Source organism: Bombina bombina, chromosome 1 (genome assembly GCF_027579735.1).
Source record: "Bombina bombina isolate aBomBom1 chromosome 1, aBomBom1.pri, whole genome shotgun sequence".
Classification (NCBI taxonomy): Eukaryota; Metazoa; Chordata; class Amphibia; order Anura; family Bombinatoridae; genus Bombina; species Bombina bombina.
In genome coordinates, this window is record NC_069499.1 from 1511141553 (window position 1) to 1511160346 (window position 18794).

An 18794-nucleotide genomic window follows, 5' to 3' on the forward strand; every position below is an offset into this window, starting at 1 on the left:
AAAAATTCTGGTGTTTACTGTCCCTTTAATGGTCATTTAAAAGGGGCCATTATTCCCAAGAGAGCTCTTAGTTCAATAAGCGCTAAGTAAGGTCAAAACTAAAGTTTTGTAATTCAAATACAGTGCACTGCTTACAATATTATAGAAAGTGTAAGAAGCCATGATGCAGATACTTCACACTATCAAATGCCACCGAATATCAAAATGTTGGAACAAATGATAAATCTAAATATAGCACATTAAAATATGATTATAGTTTATATTGTTGGCAAAAGGTACATGCTCTCATTTGTTAGAGCATGCAATTATATCGCTATTGGAAAAATGTTCCAATCAATTTAAATGCCAACATTTACACAACCTATTACATGCAAGTCAACCAAATATCTAAGACTAGAAAAAAAAACAAATGGGTATTCAATATTCATCTTTGCAAAATGTCACAAATGAATTAAACAGTTGATTAGTTAAATATGAATCATTTACCAGATGGTTTGTCTATAGTTACAAAAAAAAAGTCTCTGCCTTGGTTATCTATGGCTTTATAAATAAGGTTTTAAAAGATGAGCATATCTTACGGCTTAATATACTGCAACCAGCATTGAACAAGAAAATGTAGTGCTTTGGACAAAAAAAACAAATATTTGTATTTTCATGTAAAAATGTGTCTGCATGAATGCTGTGTAAACGTTTGACTGGTGTGTGTATGATTTATAAAGTTAAAGTTAAGATATTATACAAAAAAACTTTTATGCAAGTATAAAATATATGAAACTACCTTTTACACTGTAGCTATCAATTACTTGGGTAGTGCTCTGACAAAAGCATCAGCACAAGCAAACGTAACTACTGTTTGTGCGCACGTGCATCTGTCTTATTGCTCAAAGGGCCATAAGTCAAGAAATTGCATGCTCTAATTTTTTAAAGCATGTCATTTTAAGATCAACCCAGCCCTAGTGTGTGTGTTTAACTACCAAGCAGAGGTTAAACAGTAGAAATACAGCTTGGGACCCACAGAGCATTGCTGGTCCTGTGCAGAAACTACCTCTAATCCAATCAGCAGGGATACTTTTAGATCTGCGTCGTGTGACTAGAGCTGCTGATTGGATCAGTGGCAGTTTCCATTGTGGACAAGAAGTGTTCTGCAGGTCCAAGCCGCACTTCTGAGTGTTTAAAGGGACATAAAACCCAAAACATTTCTTTCACGATTTAGACAGATCATAACATTTTAAACAACTTTCTAATTTACTTCTATTATCAATTTTTCTTCGTTTTCTTGTTATCCTTTGTTAAAAAGCAGAAAAGTAAGTTTAAGAGTGTGCACCACTATATAGCAATTTTGCCGCAATCTTATACATTAGCAGGGGCACTAGATGGCAGCACTATTTCCTGTCATGTAGACTACCTACGTATCTCTTCAACAAAGAATAACATAATGAAATAAATTGGAAACTTTTTTAAAATGGTATTCTCTATCTGAATCTTGAAAGAAAAGGTTTGGGTTTAATGTCCCTTTAACACCTTTGTAAGGGTTAAACACAGTAGGGCAGGGTTGACAGTCAAAATGACAAGTTATAACAAATTAGAGTTATTTTTTAAACTATTATAGCTGTTAAAAAAAAAAAACACATCCTCCAGAAGTCAGATTTTTTGTAGCGTGGTTAGACGTGTATTTCTGTTCACAAGACACTTCAGTTGTGTTTTCCGGTTTTTATTAATGCAATTTCAAATACAGCTTCCTGTGGTGCAAAATACCTGTTTACTTCTGGTAACCCTTGAAGTTGAATATTGGGCCCATATTTCCTTCAGGTTTTTACCAATATGCTTTTAACAGTCTCATAGGTTTCTAATTATAGCCAACATGATGCCTGTTTGAATAAGCTAACTTTTTAACCTGTCCCATATATACTATGTTGTCATGACTGCCAGTATATTTTTACTTTGTCACACAGTTCTGTCAACTTCTAAATTTGTTTTTCAAATTTACAAAACCTAGGCTATAAAAACACTAAGCAGTGGGTTATACTTAATAGAAATGATTGCAATTTTTTTTTCTTTTTAACCTTATTTGTGCACGAGTCCATTAGTTCCTGTCAACACTAAAAGGGGGCTGGGGTCTCTGCAGGAAGCCAAAGGCTCAGATTTTCCTTTGAAGTCCTGCTAAGAGGCACTATAAAATTGTTGCAGTCAGTTTATTGCTAGTGCTCAGTAGGGGACTTGGCTTTGTAATGGTGTCACCCTTGTCTAGCTGTAAGCCGGGCTACACTGAGAAGTTCTAAGTGCTAATTTAGTAGTTTGCTGTTTTTATTTTAATGCAATATGTATATTTAAAAAGGACCAGTAAATATAGTAGAGCTCTACATGACAGGAAATAGTGCTACAGGCACGTGCACGCTCCTGAACTTCCTGCTTTTCACCAAATAAGAAAGTTTAATAGAAGTAAATTAGAAATTAGTTTAAAAATTGTATGCTCTATCTGAATCATGAAAGAAAATGTTGGGGTCTTATGTCCCTTTAAGGTGGTTTAGCACAGACTCAACTTATAGTAAAATTATTCAAAAAGTATTTAGACATTCCTTTCTATTTTGCATCTAATAGCTAAATAAAAATATATAATTATGTATTTACAATAATGTTCACATCTAAAATACCTTGTATGCCCATTGCTATTGCAAAGAATGAGTTTCCTATCATGATTGTTGATGCAAAACTGAAAATCCACATTTAAAGATGCAAGTGACTGGCTGCAGAGAAGGTTGGGGAGCTAAACAAAAGCTCATATTGTCTAGGAGTGTTAATCCAAGCCTCCCTAGAAGAAAATGGAACAAAAACAGTTTATTGAAATATTGTTTTACTTGCAATAATGAAACGTCGTATGCACTGTTGAAATGGCAAGTGTAAGTGCTCCTTTAGAAAACAAGGTTAAAGGACTATGTTTCACATCGCTTTTAAATTTGTCCTACTCTATGCAAAAGATTGAATGAAGGAAAAAAAGGCAGCTAACTAGATAAAAGATTTTGTAATGTATAAGAAAAAAAAAAAATACTCATTTAGCCTTGAAAATGCACCAGTAACCGCTAATCCAATAACCTGTTTCAAGGACCCCACCTAGACTAGGTTTTTTGTGATTAACTAATAGATTTAGTATCACACCCCATTTTATGTGGTAATTGTTTGAGCTCAACTCTTTTGTTATGCAGAAATACCAGATTATGTTGGTCTGCAGGCATGGGAAAGCTTTTTTAAAAAGCTGTACAAAGTTGTTTGGTAAACAGAGAATTTTTAGGATTTGATGACATATTTGCAAGCCCAATTAAGATGCCCCCCACCCACATTATATACTTTACCACTTAAAGCTGCCAGAAAGCTGCCTGGCAGCCAAAGGGTGAAAAAAAACTGTCTTCATGTAGAGCAGTGAGTGAAGTTTAAAGTGCTCCGCAAGGTTTACGGATTAAGGCACAGAGGAAGGGACAATGTATTACAATTGAAGTAATGGGATTTTTGCAGTACAAATGCATAGTAAACAACACTACTGGGGGGGGGGTGTTACTGCACACGAAAACTACTTAAAGGGACAGTCAACACCAGAATATTTGTTGTAACTTTTAGTTATTATCTATGGACTTGCATTTTAGCCAATTAGTGCAGTGTCTGCCACTAGCCACGGGCGTGATCACAATGCTATCTATATGGCCTACATGAGCTTGCTCTCCCCTGCTGTGAAAAGTAAATAAAATAGAGGCGGCCTTCAAGGGCTTAGAAATTATCATATGTGCCTTCCTAGGTTTGCTTTCAACTAGAATACCAAGAGAACAAAGCAAAATTGTTGATAAAAGTAAATTGGAAAGTTGTTTAAAATGACATGCCCTATTTGAAAAATGAGTTGTTTTTTTACTTGACTGTCCCTTTAACTTTAAATCATGTCAACTAACATTCCCTTGGTCACTTTTGCTTGGAGTGTTCTGGTGATGTCAGGTGGATCTTCTAATTAAATGCTTATACAAGTAGAAGAACCTGAGGAGATCACAAGACCCCCTAGATGCCAATTTGTTTGCAGCAGCCTTTTTAGTTGGACTTGGGTAAATTAAATCTATGAGAAGTCAAGATTTAAAAAGGGATTTTTTTTCACTCTCGCATGAAGGGGAAAAATTATTTTAAGATGTTTATGTAAAACTTCCTTCTGTCAAGAATATCACTGCTAAAAACAAAGCAATGAGAGTTCGGCTTATGGGCCAGTAAACAAACGGTCCAAATAAAAATATATTTAAACAGCGATTTTATTTGTAGAATAGCTTAAAATATATTTAAACCATTTGAGCGTCGCCGTTACATACTGAATAAAAATGTCTAATTTAGAATCTCTAGCTTACTTAAATACTGTAGACTTTTTAAAGATTAAACAGACAGAATTCCAAAAATAAATCAAAAACTATTTTATAGTGAGTGATTTTAGTAATTATAAGTGACTGAAAATGGATTATACTGTTCTCAGATTAAATCATATCAAATTTACTACACCGCATTTATAGCCGCTCCTGTGTTTACCATTGTATCCTTTGCTCAAAAGAATATAAAGGTAAGCTCAGAAGTACAGGCACGATTTTTGTCATTGGCTCACCAGATGTGTTTAGTTAGGAGCAAGTAGTGTATTACTGCTATGTAACAAAAATCGTACAGATATTAAAGAGTTTATATATAAAAAAAAAAACCATGAATTAAAAGCATTCTTTTTCCACTTGTATATAAGTCGTGTGTAACCATTTTTATTGTATGTGCTTATAGTGCAGTGGCGTATTTAGGTTTTGTGCTGCCCCCCCCAAGGTTTTAGGCATACTGTAACATGCGATTACTAATGAGTCACACATACACCTGTATTATCCCCTTACCTACTGTAATATGTGATTACTAATGAGTCACATACACCTGTATTATTCCCCTTACCTACTGTAATATGTGGTTACTGAGGGAGGTAGTAAGAGGGGAAAAAGGAGAAAGAAGAATACACTTTGAAACAATCACTGTCCTTCACATGCAACTACAGTAATTACCATTATTCAAGTAATGAAACGTTTTAAGTGTCCGTTTATTATTTACTCCGTAGGTTCATGAATGCAGAGAAAGCTAGCTATTAGTAGCTAACATACATTAGCACTGAGAATGTATGATTGGACATCACATGAATGCAGAGAAAGCTAGCTATTAGTAGCTAACATTCATTAGCGCTGAGATTTTATGATTAGACATCACATGAATGCAGAGAAAGCTAGCTATTAGTAGGTAACAAACATTAGCACTGAGATTTTATGATTAGACATCACATGAATGCAGAGAAAGCTAGCTATTAGTAGGTAACAAACATTAGCACTGAGAATGTATGATTGGACATCACATGAATGCAGAGAAAGCTAGCTATTAGTAGCTAACATGCATTAGCACTGAGATTTTATGATTGGACATCACATGAATGCAGAGAAAGGTAGCTATTAGTAGCTAACATACATTAGCACTGAGAGTTTATGATTAGACATCACATGAATGCAGAGAAAGCTAATTATTAGTAGCTAACATACATTAGCACTGAGAGTTTATGATTAGACATTACAAGCTGATCTAAGCAGTGCACAGACGCATCCAGTCTGTTAGCTGCTAAGACCTGCAATAATCACTGTGCTCACAGACCCACCACAGCTGACAAGGGGAGGCAGCATATAGACATAAGGTCTTCTCCTCCAGCCTCACCTTGTAAGCATATCCCCGGGCAAGTTTCTCACCAAGAACACTTCCACTGCAAAAATGCTGGTGGCTCTAAATGGAGCGACCTTAATCAGGGAGAAAAAAAAAAGAAAAGAAAAAAAAAAAGAGGAGAAAGATGCTGCCCCTCCCAAATCTGCCACCCTATGCCATAGTACGACCCTGTTACAGTGCCTTTCAACTAAGAAACCCAATACAAAATGAGCAAGCTGCAGAGGTCATGTGAACACAAACAGGAGTGACTTGTGCTACATTGGAGTGGAATGGTTAATTTGTATACTTTGTTAAACAAACAGTACAATGTAAAACAATATAAAGCTGTTTGATACTGTGCAGTGTATGAACTAGTTCAGGCCAAATTCAGCACGTGGTTAGGAACAGAGTGCGAATAGATAAGGCGCATTAGCTCCGCACATACCTGCGCCTCAAAATGCAGTATGGCAGCTTTACCAGCAACGCAAAATGCAGCCAGACTGACTGCCCGGGTGCTGGGGTCACACAGAGGGAGCAGTTTACCGTGTCATTTCCATGCACGCGCTTCTGTGTAATTTCAGTCACTTCCATACAACTCCAGTCATTTCCATGCACGCGCTTCTGTGTAATTTCAGTCACTTCCATACAACTCCAGTCATTTCCATGCACGCGCTTCTGTGTAATTTCAGTCACTTCCATACAACTCCAGTCATTTCCATGCACGCGCTTCTGTGTAATTTCAGTCACTTCCATACAACTCCAGTCATTTCCATGCACGCGCTTCTGTGTAATTTCAGTCACTTCCATACAACTCCAGTCATTTCCATGCACGCGCTTCTGTGTAATTTCAGTCACTTCCATACAACTCCAGTCATTTCCATGCACGCGCTTCTGTGTAATTTCAGTCACTTCCATACAACTCCAGTCATTTCCATGCACGCGCTTCTGTGTAATTTCAGTCACTTCCATACAACTCCAGTCATTTCCATGCACGCGCTTCTGTGTAATTTCAGTCACTTCCATACAACTCCAGTCATTTCCATGCACGCGCTTCTGTGTAATTTCAGTCACTTCCATACAACTCCAGTCATTTCCATGCACGCGCTTCTGTGTAATTTCAGTCACTTCCATACAACTCCAGTTATTTCCATGCACGCGCTTCTGTGTAATTTCATTCACTTCCATACAACTCCAGTCATTTCCATGCACGCGCTTCTGTGTAATTTCATTCACTTCCATACAACTCCAGTCATTTCCATGCACGCGCCTCCTACACCGCGACCGCGTTGTGTAATCCCAGTCACTTGCACGCACCACGCCTTTTTACCGGCATCTCTGTATTGTAATCAAGACAAGTACATACAACCCCAGTTGCTTGCACCTCTGTGTACTGTATTCTGATCACTTCCATACAACCCGTCATTTCCATGCACGCGCCTCCTATAACCCCTTCTGTGTAACCCCAGTCACTTACACACCACGACTCATACACCGGTCTCACCGTATATTCCAGTTCACTTCGATACAACACAGCCACATAAAACTTAGTGCAACCGGTCTCACCATATATCCCAGCTGGATCCAACCATAAACCGGTTGGCGGTACCACCAAGCACATGGTGCGATCCACGCGTGTGTGTCCCGCAGCTAGTAGGGGAGGGGCATGTGTGACGTATTCTATTCTTATCGAGAGCGAGGCTGCGATAACGCGCATGCCTACTGAATTGCACATGCTTCCCCTCAGCGCATGCGCATAGCCTTGCAGGGATGGACTAGTGACGTCAGTAGTAGGTTGTCCACACATGACCACGCCTACAGGAAGAAGCTGAGTGTAACACATTGTAGCAGTAATGGAGGAAACTGCAGATACGGCTCAGCAGCCAGATATCGCTGGGACTGTGCCATCCGCGTTATTGTGAGACGAGAAGGCTCCTTACACGGACACTGAGCAGCCAGACTGGATCCTGTTCGCAGACATGAGGGGGGCTGGGCTGCTGACACTGCTGCTGATGGGCTTTGTGCTTCTCCTCTGCCAGATGGTGAGTGATCTGCACCCTGAGCACTTACCTGCTGGCTCTTACCTGCCTCCTCTGGGGGTTTGTGGGGTTAAACACTGCTGTTCCTATCTGAGTATCATGGTTTAGATGTAGTCTAATTACACCGGCCTAGAAGCACTAGGAAGCTCAAATGACCCCAAGTTCTGTTATCCTACGGATCTGATCCAGTAATCTTTGCAGATAAAAATACATCAGATGATTCACCTGCCTCTTGCAATACTCACTGGATTAAATAAAAAGGACCAGATTCACATGTTATGGTGACTAGTATTACATTTGGTTACCTTTGTCACAACAATAGTGTTACTTTGTGCAAGTTCTAGGCAATTGTTGTATTTTGAAGCGTACACCTTGCTAGATCACTTTCTTCCTTGTAATTTTAGCTTCTTGGATGTCAGAAGGGAACTTGATTTGGCAGTAAAATAGTTACACTTTTAAAGTACTGCAATGTTTTTTTTAGTGGAAGTTATGTACAATGGATTGTAAATATCAAATGTATGACCATATGGTTAAATATGCACCTGTTGATTATATAATTGATATATTCATATATATACATTGTTTTTATAAATACTGTAACATGTTATTCTGAGAAGGGAGCCCTCAATTTAAATTGGGTTATATATGGAAGAATACAAGTGATTAGGAGCAGGTGCTAGATGTTTTGCAGACATAGCTCCCAAAACTTGTCTGCATATTTATATATAACATATCATATAATAAAACCATACATTGCCTTACAAATCAGGGCTACATAATACATTAAATGAACATTGTCTAAAGTAAACTGATTCAGATAGAGCTTGCAATTAAAATTAAAGCAATTTTATTTTAATATTATCATCAAATTAACATCTTTCTCTTGGTATCCTTTGTTAAAACTTTATTCCTTGAGAGTAAACTGAGGTAGGCTTTGGATCGTACACACGTGACTGGAGCACCATATGGTAGCAGAGATTCAAGCAATGTTTGTAACCATGTTTACACATAAAGTATAATATGGTGTGTGTGTGTATATATATATATATATATATATATATATATATATACAGTATATATATATGTGTGTGTGTGTAAATATATTTTATATATATATATATATATATATATATATATATATATATATATATATATGTGTATATAAATATGTACACACTCATAATCCTACCCCAGTATGCTCTCATGTGAAGTAGTTAAAAGGACAGTAAAGTCAAAATAAACAACTTTCCAATTTACTTTTGTAATTTAATTTGCTTTTTTTCTTCTTGGTACTCTTTTTTTGAAAAGCATACCTACTTAGGCTTAGGTGTAGCTATGCCGTTCTGGGAGCTAGCTGGTGATTGCTGGCAGCACATATATGCCTCTTGTCATTTGCTCACCTGATGTGTTCAGCTAGTTTCTGGTAGTGAATTGCTGCTCTTTAAACAGAAGGATAACAAGAAGAGAATGAAGCAACTTTTATAAGATAAGTAAATTGGAAAGTTGTTTAAAATGTTAGGTTATGTCTGAATCGCAAAAGAAAAAAAAATGGGTTTGTGTCCTTTAAAGGGACACTGTACCCAAATTTTTTCTTTCGTGGTTCAGATAGAGCATGGCATTTTAAGCAACTTTCTAATTTACTCCTATTATCACATTTTCTTCATTCTCTTGGTATCTTTATTTGAAATGCAAGAAAGTAAGTTTAGATGCCGGCCCATTTTTGGTGATCAACCTGGGTTGTTCTTGCTGATTGGTGGAAACTCATCCACCAATAAAAAAGTGCTATCCAGAGTTCTGAATAAAAAAAAAAAGCTTAGATGTCTTCTTTTTAAAATAAAGATAGCAAGAGAACAAAGAAAAATTGATAATATGAAAAAATTAGAAAGTGGCTTAAAATTGCATGCTCTATCTGAATCATGACAGAAAATTTTTTGGTTCAGTGTCCCTTTAAGTATACCAGGCGAACAAAGAATATTTTGTAGTAAAAGTAAATTGTAACGGTTATATAAATTGTTTGCTTTATTGGAATCGGGATAGTTGATTATTGACTTCCAGGTCCTTTTAAAGCTAGATGTAACATCTGCCAGAGTAAAGAGCTAATTTAAAAGTATTTTTTTTCTTCCCTAACCCGTCAGCTGTGATGTCTGAGTAAAATAATTGTGTTCATGCAGGTTTTATGTCTAAGATGTGCAGTACAAGAGTTGAACTGAATTTTTGTTTAAAAAAATATATATAATGAACAGTGTCTATATCCTCTAGGAAGAAGATTATTTAGTGTGTGCAAAAAAGCCAAACAAAACATATGCTAGCAGATGAGGGGTGGGGGTGGATCTGTATTCGCAGAATTATTGCAGAGGATATATGTCTTGCCAGGCTGTTGTGTACATGGTACTTGAACCTTGTTACGAAATCGAGATCTCTCGTGTTGTGATAGATAGTGCTATCAAGGAACATGCAGTATTCCCCTTGTGTTCTTTAACATTCCCATGGGTAAATTGTTTTGTTGCTGTACAGTTTTGTTCATTTGTGCATTTAAGACAGGTTAAACTGTAACTGCTTGTTTGCCACAGAGAGCTAGCTGCATCTACATTTGACCAAACCACTGACTGACCTCAACATTCAAGTTAATGGAGACCCTAAGGCCTAGAATAGGGTAACACTTTCCCAACAAAAGACAAAAAAATGGACATCAATGTAAATTTCAAAACAAATAGAAATGTTTCTGCTATATACTTTCACTTTAGGTATCGCTGCTAGAATGACAACATTGCTGATATGGGTAAATGATGCATATGTTACAGTTAATGTGCACATTACCTAGCTAATCTGCAGATTAACTGATTTGCTCAGTTAAAGTGCAGAATCTGCACTTTACCTAGGTAATGTGCACATTAACGGCTTCCCGTGTAGTTAAAGTTGGAAAAGTTTGTTTCGCTCATGTAAACTGTTTATTGAAAAAGAAGCCGAAGAATGTTCCGATTTCGGCCAAGGGCAGATACGCTCCAGAGTGCTCTGTTCTAATCAGAGCCTCGGGCGTCGCAACTGCCTCTGGGAACCTTACCATTGGTCACAGCCCGCACTTCTTGAAATTCTCTGTCGAATCTATCTATTTATTATAGATTCAATAGATAGATAATTTCCCAGACAGAGAATTTCAAGACGTGCGGGCTGCAACCCATGGTAAGGTTCCCAGAGGTAGCTGTGGCGCCCTAGGCTCTGATTAGAACAGAGCACTCTGGAGCGTATCTACCCTCGGTCGAAATCGGAACATTCTTCGGCTTCTTTTTCAATAAACAGTTTACATGAGAGAAACAAACTTTTCTAAAAAGCTAAAGTGCTTGAAAGTGTATTATACCCTTCGGTTCCTTTGTACCTAGCTTGAAAATCCACTGTGCTTCTTTGTCTAAAAGATTCCTATATCTGTCACCCCCCCCCCCTTACATTTTTGGGGATATAGTCGATGGCTTGGAATTTTAATTTATTTTTATTACTTGTAGTATCTCAATGTTTAAAGAAATGTTTTGCAACCAGGGTTTTAGGGAGATCTTTGTCTAATGAGAGGGTAAGTGCTCCCGGATTCTGTCTTTTAAAGGTCTACTCGTACAGCCTGTATTTTGTTTTTTGCTTATTCCACAAGTAATTAAATAGATAACATAACATGAACAACAGTCCTGTCTATAATTAATTGTAAAAATATTATTTGTTTTTCAACTGTATTATCACAGGTACATTACAGCTAGAATGGCAGATATTTCACATTCTCAGTACGATGTTCTCATTGCATAATTCCACAATGGGTTGCAGGGAAGTCGATTCTGTAACAATTCAGAATGCAGAATGGGAAATATACAATGCTTAGAAGTGTAGAGGCCAAGATGCTAATAAATACAGAAACAGAATGAGAGCAGTTGTTATACCCTTGGGAAAACTACTATAAACTTGTTAAGAAGTTGAAGTGTGTCTGGGCAATGAATGATGCATAAAGTGCGCCGCACTGCCCTTTAAGATTTTGTTTTTACCTCCATTTTCAGAAGAAAGTGCCCCAGGCTCTCTAAAAAAAAGTGATATGAACTGATTATCATAGGAAAAACCATGGGACTCCCTTTAGTTTATATATAAATATATATATATATATATATATATATGTGTTACCGCTAAAGTGCATTTTTTGCACTTTAACTAGTGCCTAGTAGGTAATGTGCAGATTATCTAGGTAATTTGCAGATTACCTAGGTAATTTGAGAAATGAAACAATTTTTCTGCACTTTAACTGATCACCCTAGTTAATCTACAGATTAGCTAGGTAATGTGCACATTAACGGATTTCTGCACTTTAACTGTAACACATACATGTGTAATTTCAGTGTGCTGCTGTGGCAGTTTTTATGTCAGTTTAATTGGTAATAAACCCCTGTGAGTATATATTTATTGTGTTCTAATGTTTGCAACTATTACTGCTTTAAAAAGGCAGTGTTTGCATGGTTGTATATACACATATACACATATATATACTGCATCTGCATAGAGTATATATGGGGTATTCAGCACTTAATTGCAAAAGATCTGCATACACCGTAAATGTTTTATAAGCATATGCAGTTATTATCTTGTTACCAAAATGTGCAGGGATTTGCTTTTTCAGTTAAATCCCAGGCTACCCACCTTAAAAAGCCTCTAAAGTATGTTATTATCTTATCTCCTCAGCTATAATCTGCAATTAGGGACAGATGTAAATTGCCCCTAAACTGATTGTAATTACTATGTAGAATGTTTGCACTATTTGGAACACCAGTGCGCTAAAAGGGATATTTAAAGGAATAGTAAACAGTAACCCCGAAAATGTAATTGTTTTAAAAGCTAGATAATCCCTTTATTTACCATTCCCCAGTTGTGCATAGCCAACACTGTTATAGATATAAACTTTTTACCTCTGTGATTACCTTGTATCTAAGCTTCTGCTGACTGCCCCCTTATCTCAGATCTTTTGTCAGACTTGCATTTCAGGCAATTAGTGCTGACCCTTAAATAACTTCACGTGCGTGAGCACAATGTTATCTATATGAAACACATGAACTAACGCCCTCTAGCTGTGAAAAACTGTCAAATGCATTAAAATGAGAGGCAGCCTTCAAGGGCTTAGAAATTAGCATATGAGCCTACCTAGGTTTAGCTTTCAACTAAGAATAACAAGAGAACAAAGCAAATTTGATGATAAAATTAAATTGGAAAGGTGTTTAAAATTACATGTCCTATCTGAATCATGAAAGTTTAATTTTGACTTTACTATCCCTTTTAAGTATATATTTATTCTTCATTGTATCTTATTAAAGTATTTTTTTCTTGATTATTCATATTCTAAGTAGATTAACCTTTTTTTGTATTAAAGGGACAGTAAAGCCAAAATTAAACTTTCATGAATCAGACAGAGCATGAAGTTTTAAAAAACTTTCAAATTTACTTCTGTTAATTGAATTTGCTTAGTTCTCTTGGTATCATTTATTGAAGAGTAAAACTAGGTAGACTCATAAGAGCTCAGGAGTGTGCACATGTCTTTAGTAGTCTATGGCAACAGTGTTTTGCAACATTATTTGTAGCTTTGTATTACAATGTATTAGAACCAGGGGCGACATTCAAGGTGGGACAAGTTTATCTCTTCCTTAACTACCTTCCCACGTATTGCACAATTGTGCATAAGCTTTGGTTACATGCAGGCAGTGGCCAGGCTAGTAGGTTGATACTACTGGGGGGAGGGGGGGTATCATAGCATTCTCTAACCCAGGCAGCACAATTTCTTGAGCTAGCCCGGTTAGCTGCACTATATTTCTTTTAAGCCAAAGTGTTCTAAAGAAGAAAACAAATTGTCCCATTCTAAAGAGGCAAAGGCCTTATGTACATCTAAATAATAAAATCAAAATATCCTCCTGTTCTTCCTTCATTACCATAATGTGCCACCGTTAGGAAACTTTTCTTAAAGGGACACTCAGGTCAAATTAAATGTTCATGATTCAGATACAGCATGTAATTTTAAACAACTTTTCAATTTACTTCCAATAAAAAAATGTGCACAGTCTTTTTATATTTACACGTTTTGAGTCACCAGCTCCTACTGAGCATGTGCAAGAAGTCAGACTATACGTATATGCATTTATGATTGGCTGATTGCTATCACATGGTACAGGGGGAGTGGAAATAGTCATAACTGAAATCTGTTAGAAAAAAATCTACTACTTATTTGAAATTCAGAGTAAATGCTATTGCATTGTCTTGTTATCTTGCATTTGTTGATTATGCAAATCTACTGTGTTGACTGCCATTCATAAATCCCATGTGATCTTGAGATATGTTTCCCAAAGGTAACTGAATTCTATTTGCCAAAATCTTGTTATTTAATAATTCATTTTCAACAAAGGAATAGATCTATAAGACTCCATATACTCTGGATCTTCAATGATTCTGTAAAACTTTGAGATGGGGTTATTTTCTCTTTCAAATTTAAAATAAATAGTTTTACCAGGACAGGATTAGTGGAAGCATTTTACTTCTATCGAAAAGTGAAGTGCATTTAACATTTGTCGGGTATGTACCTTCCAGTATGCAGAAGGCGCTCCCAAGTTCTCTGGGTTTGTAGCATGAAGAAGTAAATTACTGCAAAATCAAATAGAATAAATCATTGTATATTGCATATTTGTTTTTACTATGATAAAAGGGACAGTAAGATCAAATTTAAACTGTCATGGTATAGACAGAGAATTTATTTTTAAACAATTATCTAGTTTACTTCTATTATCCAACTTCCTTTGTTCTCCTTGTTTTCTTTGTTAAATAGCATACATGGGTAGGTACTAAGAACTAGCTGGTCATTGGTGTCTGCACATATATGCCTCTTGTCATTGGCTGCCCAGATGTGTTCAGCTTGCGCACATTAGCGCATTGCTGCTTCTAAACCCACTCGTCAACCACCATCTGAATCATGACAATTTAATGTTGACTTTATTGTTCATTTTTGACGGGCCATTAGTGCAAAAATGGAGTGCTTTAATTCGATAGTCATTTTAGCGCTACTGACCCTGCAAGTCTATGTGTTTAACCCCTGCAAAGGGGGCTCTCACTGAAAAATATTTACACACATCTACTGAAGTCATAAGACAAATGGTTATGAAAGGGGCAGTCTAAAGATAGATAATCCCTTTATTACCAATTCCCCAGTTTTGCATAACCAACACGGTTATAGTATTATAATTTTTACCTCTCTGATTACCTTGTATCTAAGCCTCTGCAGACTGCCCCCTTATTTCAGTTATTTTGAAAGACTTACATTTTAGCCAATCAGTGCCCTCTCATAAGTAACTCCACAGGCGTGAGCACAATATTATCTAAAGGACACACATGAACTAGCATGTGAAAAACAATCCGATGTTTTGAAATAAGATGCAACCTTAAAGTGCTTAGAAATTAGCACATGGACCTACCTAGGTTTAGCTTTCAACAAAGAATACCAAGAGTACAAAGCAATTTTGATGATAAAAGTGAATTGGAAAGTTGTTTAAAATTGCATGCCCTATCTAAATCATGAAAGTTTAATTTTGACTAGACTGTCACTTTAACCCCTTGCCTGGCATGTCCTCTGGGGTTTCAAGCGCTGGAAGTGATGGTGATCGCTTCCAGACTCTTTCAGGGTATTGCAGTGATGCCTCGATATTGAGGCATCATTTCAATACCCTTTTTAACTCACTGATGCAGAGAGGGCCACTCTGTGGCCCTCCCTGCATTGGCCATTGATGGTGCCGATTGTTGGTGGGTGGGAGCAGCAGCAGGGAGACGGGTGGGCGGCCCATCAATGGTTTCATCCAGATTCTGTTCACACTGATGTGTGCGCGATGAGTCCCTACTGCCGAGGGGTTGATGTGGGCGTGCGCATGCACCACATATACTTTTACTGTGCAGCTATGGGAAGTAGGGAGGGGTAATAAATAAAGTTTGGTAAGTGATCTGGGGGTGGAGGGTGGGTAGGGTATTGAGGGGGGGGGCAGCTACACTACAGATAATGTTATTTTTAATATAAAAACAAAAAAATATTTTTTGGGGGCAAATTGGGTACTGGCATACAGCTGCCAGTACCCAAGATGGCGGCATGTAGGTAGAGGGGGAGGGTTAGAAAGCTGTATAGGGGAGATCAGGGAGGTTGCGGGCTAAGGGGGGATCCAACACTGCAGAATCAATGTATTTTAATTTTAGTACTGGCAGACTTTCTGCCAGTACTTAAGATGGCGGGGACAATTGTGGGGTGGGGGAGGAAAGAGTGCTGTTTGGGAAGAATCAAGGGGTGGGATGTGTCAGGTTGAAGGCCGATCTCTACACTAATACTAAAATTAACCCTACAAGCTATGTAACCCCTTCACTGCTGGGCATAATACACGTGTTGTGCGCAGCAGCATTTAGCAGCCTTCTAATTGCCAAAAAGCCATATATGTCTGCTATTTCTAAACAAAGGGGGTCCCAGAGAAGCTTTTACAACCATCTGTGCCATAATTGCACAAGCTATTTGTAAATAATTTCAGTTAGAAACCTACAGTCAGTGAAAAAGTGAAAGTTTTTTTTAATTTGATCGCATTTGGCGGCAAAATGGTGGCATGAAATATACCAAAATGGGCCTAGATCAATACTTTGGGTTGTCTATCAATACTTTGGGGTTGTCTACTAAAAAATTTTTTTTTTTACATGTGAAGGGTTATTCAGGGATTCCTGACAGATATCAGTGTTACAATGTAACTGTCGCTAATTTTGGAGAGAATAAATTGTCTGGAAATAGCAAAGTGCTACTTGTATTTATTGTCCTATAACTTGCAAAGAACATGTAAACATTGGGTATTTCTAAACTCAGGACAACATTTAGAAAAGGTAAATTATAAGATATGATGAAAATAATGGTATCTTTAGAAAGTCCATTTAATGGCGAGAAAAACGGTATATAATATTTATGGGTACAGTAAATGAGTAAGAGGAAAATTGCAGCTAAACACAAACACTGCAGAAATGTAAAAATAGCTCTGGTCCCAAAGGTCAACAAATGGAAAAGTGGTCTGGTCATGAAGGGGTTAAAGATTTTCTGGAATTCCCTTTGTTCAGAAACAGCAGACAAGCATGTTAAAGGGCTGATCAGTGTAATATTTGCTGTAGTGTAGGGACAACCCTAACACCTCCCACGCATTGATACCTACCTGATACCTCCGAAACAGGTCTCTCCAACCTCCCACCCCTGGTCACCACCATCTTAGGTACTGACAGACAGTCTGCAAGTATGCAGTTGAGTGCCCCAATCAGCTCTCAAATGCTGCCCCCTCCTGTTGCTCCCCACCATGTTTGTCACTGGCAGCAAGTCTGCCAATAAAAAAAGATTCTGCTTTTTACTCTATATTTATTAGATCTTCTTTTTTCTGTAGTGACTGCTTCCACTCCAAGATCACTTTTTTTCTGTAGTGTAGGGTCCCCCTCAAGACAATATTTTTTCCGTAGGGTAGGGGCTCATCCCTCCCTTTCCCTTCAAACCATTTTTCGTAGTATAGGGAACAGCGCCCCCCTCTCCTCCTCGTGTGCTGGGCTGCCCACCCGCCTACCTCCTTCCTTCTCACTGCTACCACATGGCACTAATGGAAAAGTGTGAAGATCATTACAGAAAGTGACACAGACAGTGTCACTCTCTGTAGTGACCAGCAAGCTGGTTTTATTGGTTGACAGAGCACAATCGGTGCTCCCTTACTATATGAAGGCAGATACCTTCTGCCCCCCTGGTTGCGGCTCTTGCTGACTAAGCTGATAGCGGGGACCGTAACATGCTCCTATTTTTTGTGTGCTATTTAATTTTGGGTTTAATGTCTCTTTAAATTTAATAATATTACAAAACGCATTATAGAGAAACCAGTTTGATCTAATTTAATTCCAAATTGCCTTAGACTGAGTCATCAACAGTATTTTATTATATTCTTCATAGATCTATGTCTGCACCTGAAGCTAAATACTCTTTGTCTGACTCGTAATACACTTCATAATTATATATACACACACACAATACACTTCATAATTATATATTTATATATATATATATATATATATATATATATATATATATATATATATATATATACACTGTGTGTGTGTGTGTGTATATATATATATATATATATATATATATATATATATATATATATATACTTACACATACACACACACACACTGTTCTCCACAGACAATTTCGCCAGCCAGGTGGCATTATGAAGTAGCAGTGTAATATTTTTTAATATTATATCATTTTCTGCTATGCAAAGCACAAAATAATTGCAGAATTTAACATAAATATATCAAAGGGACACTACACCCCAATTTTTTCTTTCATGATTTAGATAGAGCATGCAATTTTAACCCCTTAATGACCACAATGTACTCTGTATGTCACTGGTCGTTAAGGGTTTTTTCAGGACATAATAGCACAAGTCTAGCAAGAACACACTATTAATCCACTCTCTCCAGCAGGCTTTGTGGAATAGAGCGGTCTCAACGCTGGTGGCAAGACTGCGCTATAAAACAATCAAGTCCCAAATAAAGGCCAGTGACATACAGGGTACGTCGCTGGTCCTTAAGGGGTATTTAAGCAACTTTCTAATTTACTCCTATTATCAATTTTTCTTCGTTCTCTTGATATCTTTATTTAAAAAGCAGGAATGTGATGCATAGGAGCCGGCCCATTTTTGGTTGAGAACCTGGGTTATGCTTGCTTATTGGTGGGTAAATGTAAGCCTCCAATAAGCAAGCACTATCCATGGTGCTGAACCTAAAATGGGCTGGCTGCTAAGATTTACATTCCTGCTTTTAAAATAAAGATAGCAAGAGAACCAAGAAAAACTGACAATAGGAGTAAATTAGAAAGTTGCTTAAAATTTCATGCTCTATCTGAATCATGAAAGAAAAAAATTGTGTTCAGTGTATCTTTAAATGATGATAATTTGTACAATAAAAATTGAACATTTTTAATATTGGCTT

The 18794-nt window shown here is 37.2% G+C and overlaps 1 protein-coding gene and 1 long non-coding RNA gene across 4 annotated transcripts in view; one reads left to right on the forward strand and one right to left on the reverse strand.

Moving 5' to 3' along the window:
* The window catches only part of LOC128654270 (uncharacterized), a 28779-nt gene extending 21396 nt beyond the window's left edge, over positions 1 to 7383 (reverse strand). Inside the window, exons 1-2 of one of the 3 annotated variants that reach the window (XR_008401434.1) lie at positions 7288 to 7383; positions 2652 to 2809 (exon numbers count right to left, since the gene is read on the reverse strand). This is a non-coding gene — a long non-coding RNA (uncharacterized LOC128654270). Of the gene's footprint in view, positions 1 to 2651; positions 2810 to 5739; positions 5826 to 7287 lie in introns of those variants that run through there. The other 2 variants (XR_008401436.1, XR_008401435.1) reach the window with 2 other exon arrangements.
* A 146-nt stretch (positions 7384 to 7529) lies between these two features.
* The window catches only part of ERN1 (endoplasmic reticulum to nucleus signaling 1), a 201286-nt gene continuing 190021 nt past the window's right edge, over positions 7530 to 18794 (forward strand). Inside the window, exon 1 of the mRNA XM_053708131.1 lies at positions 7530 to 7763. Coding sequence (XP_053564106.1) covers positions 7701 to 7763 — 63 coding nt within the window. The 5' untranslated portion in view covers positions 7530 to 7700. The remainder of the gene's footprint in view (positions 7764 to 18794) is intronic.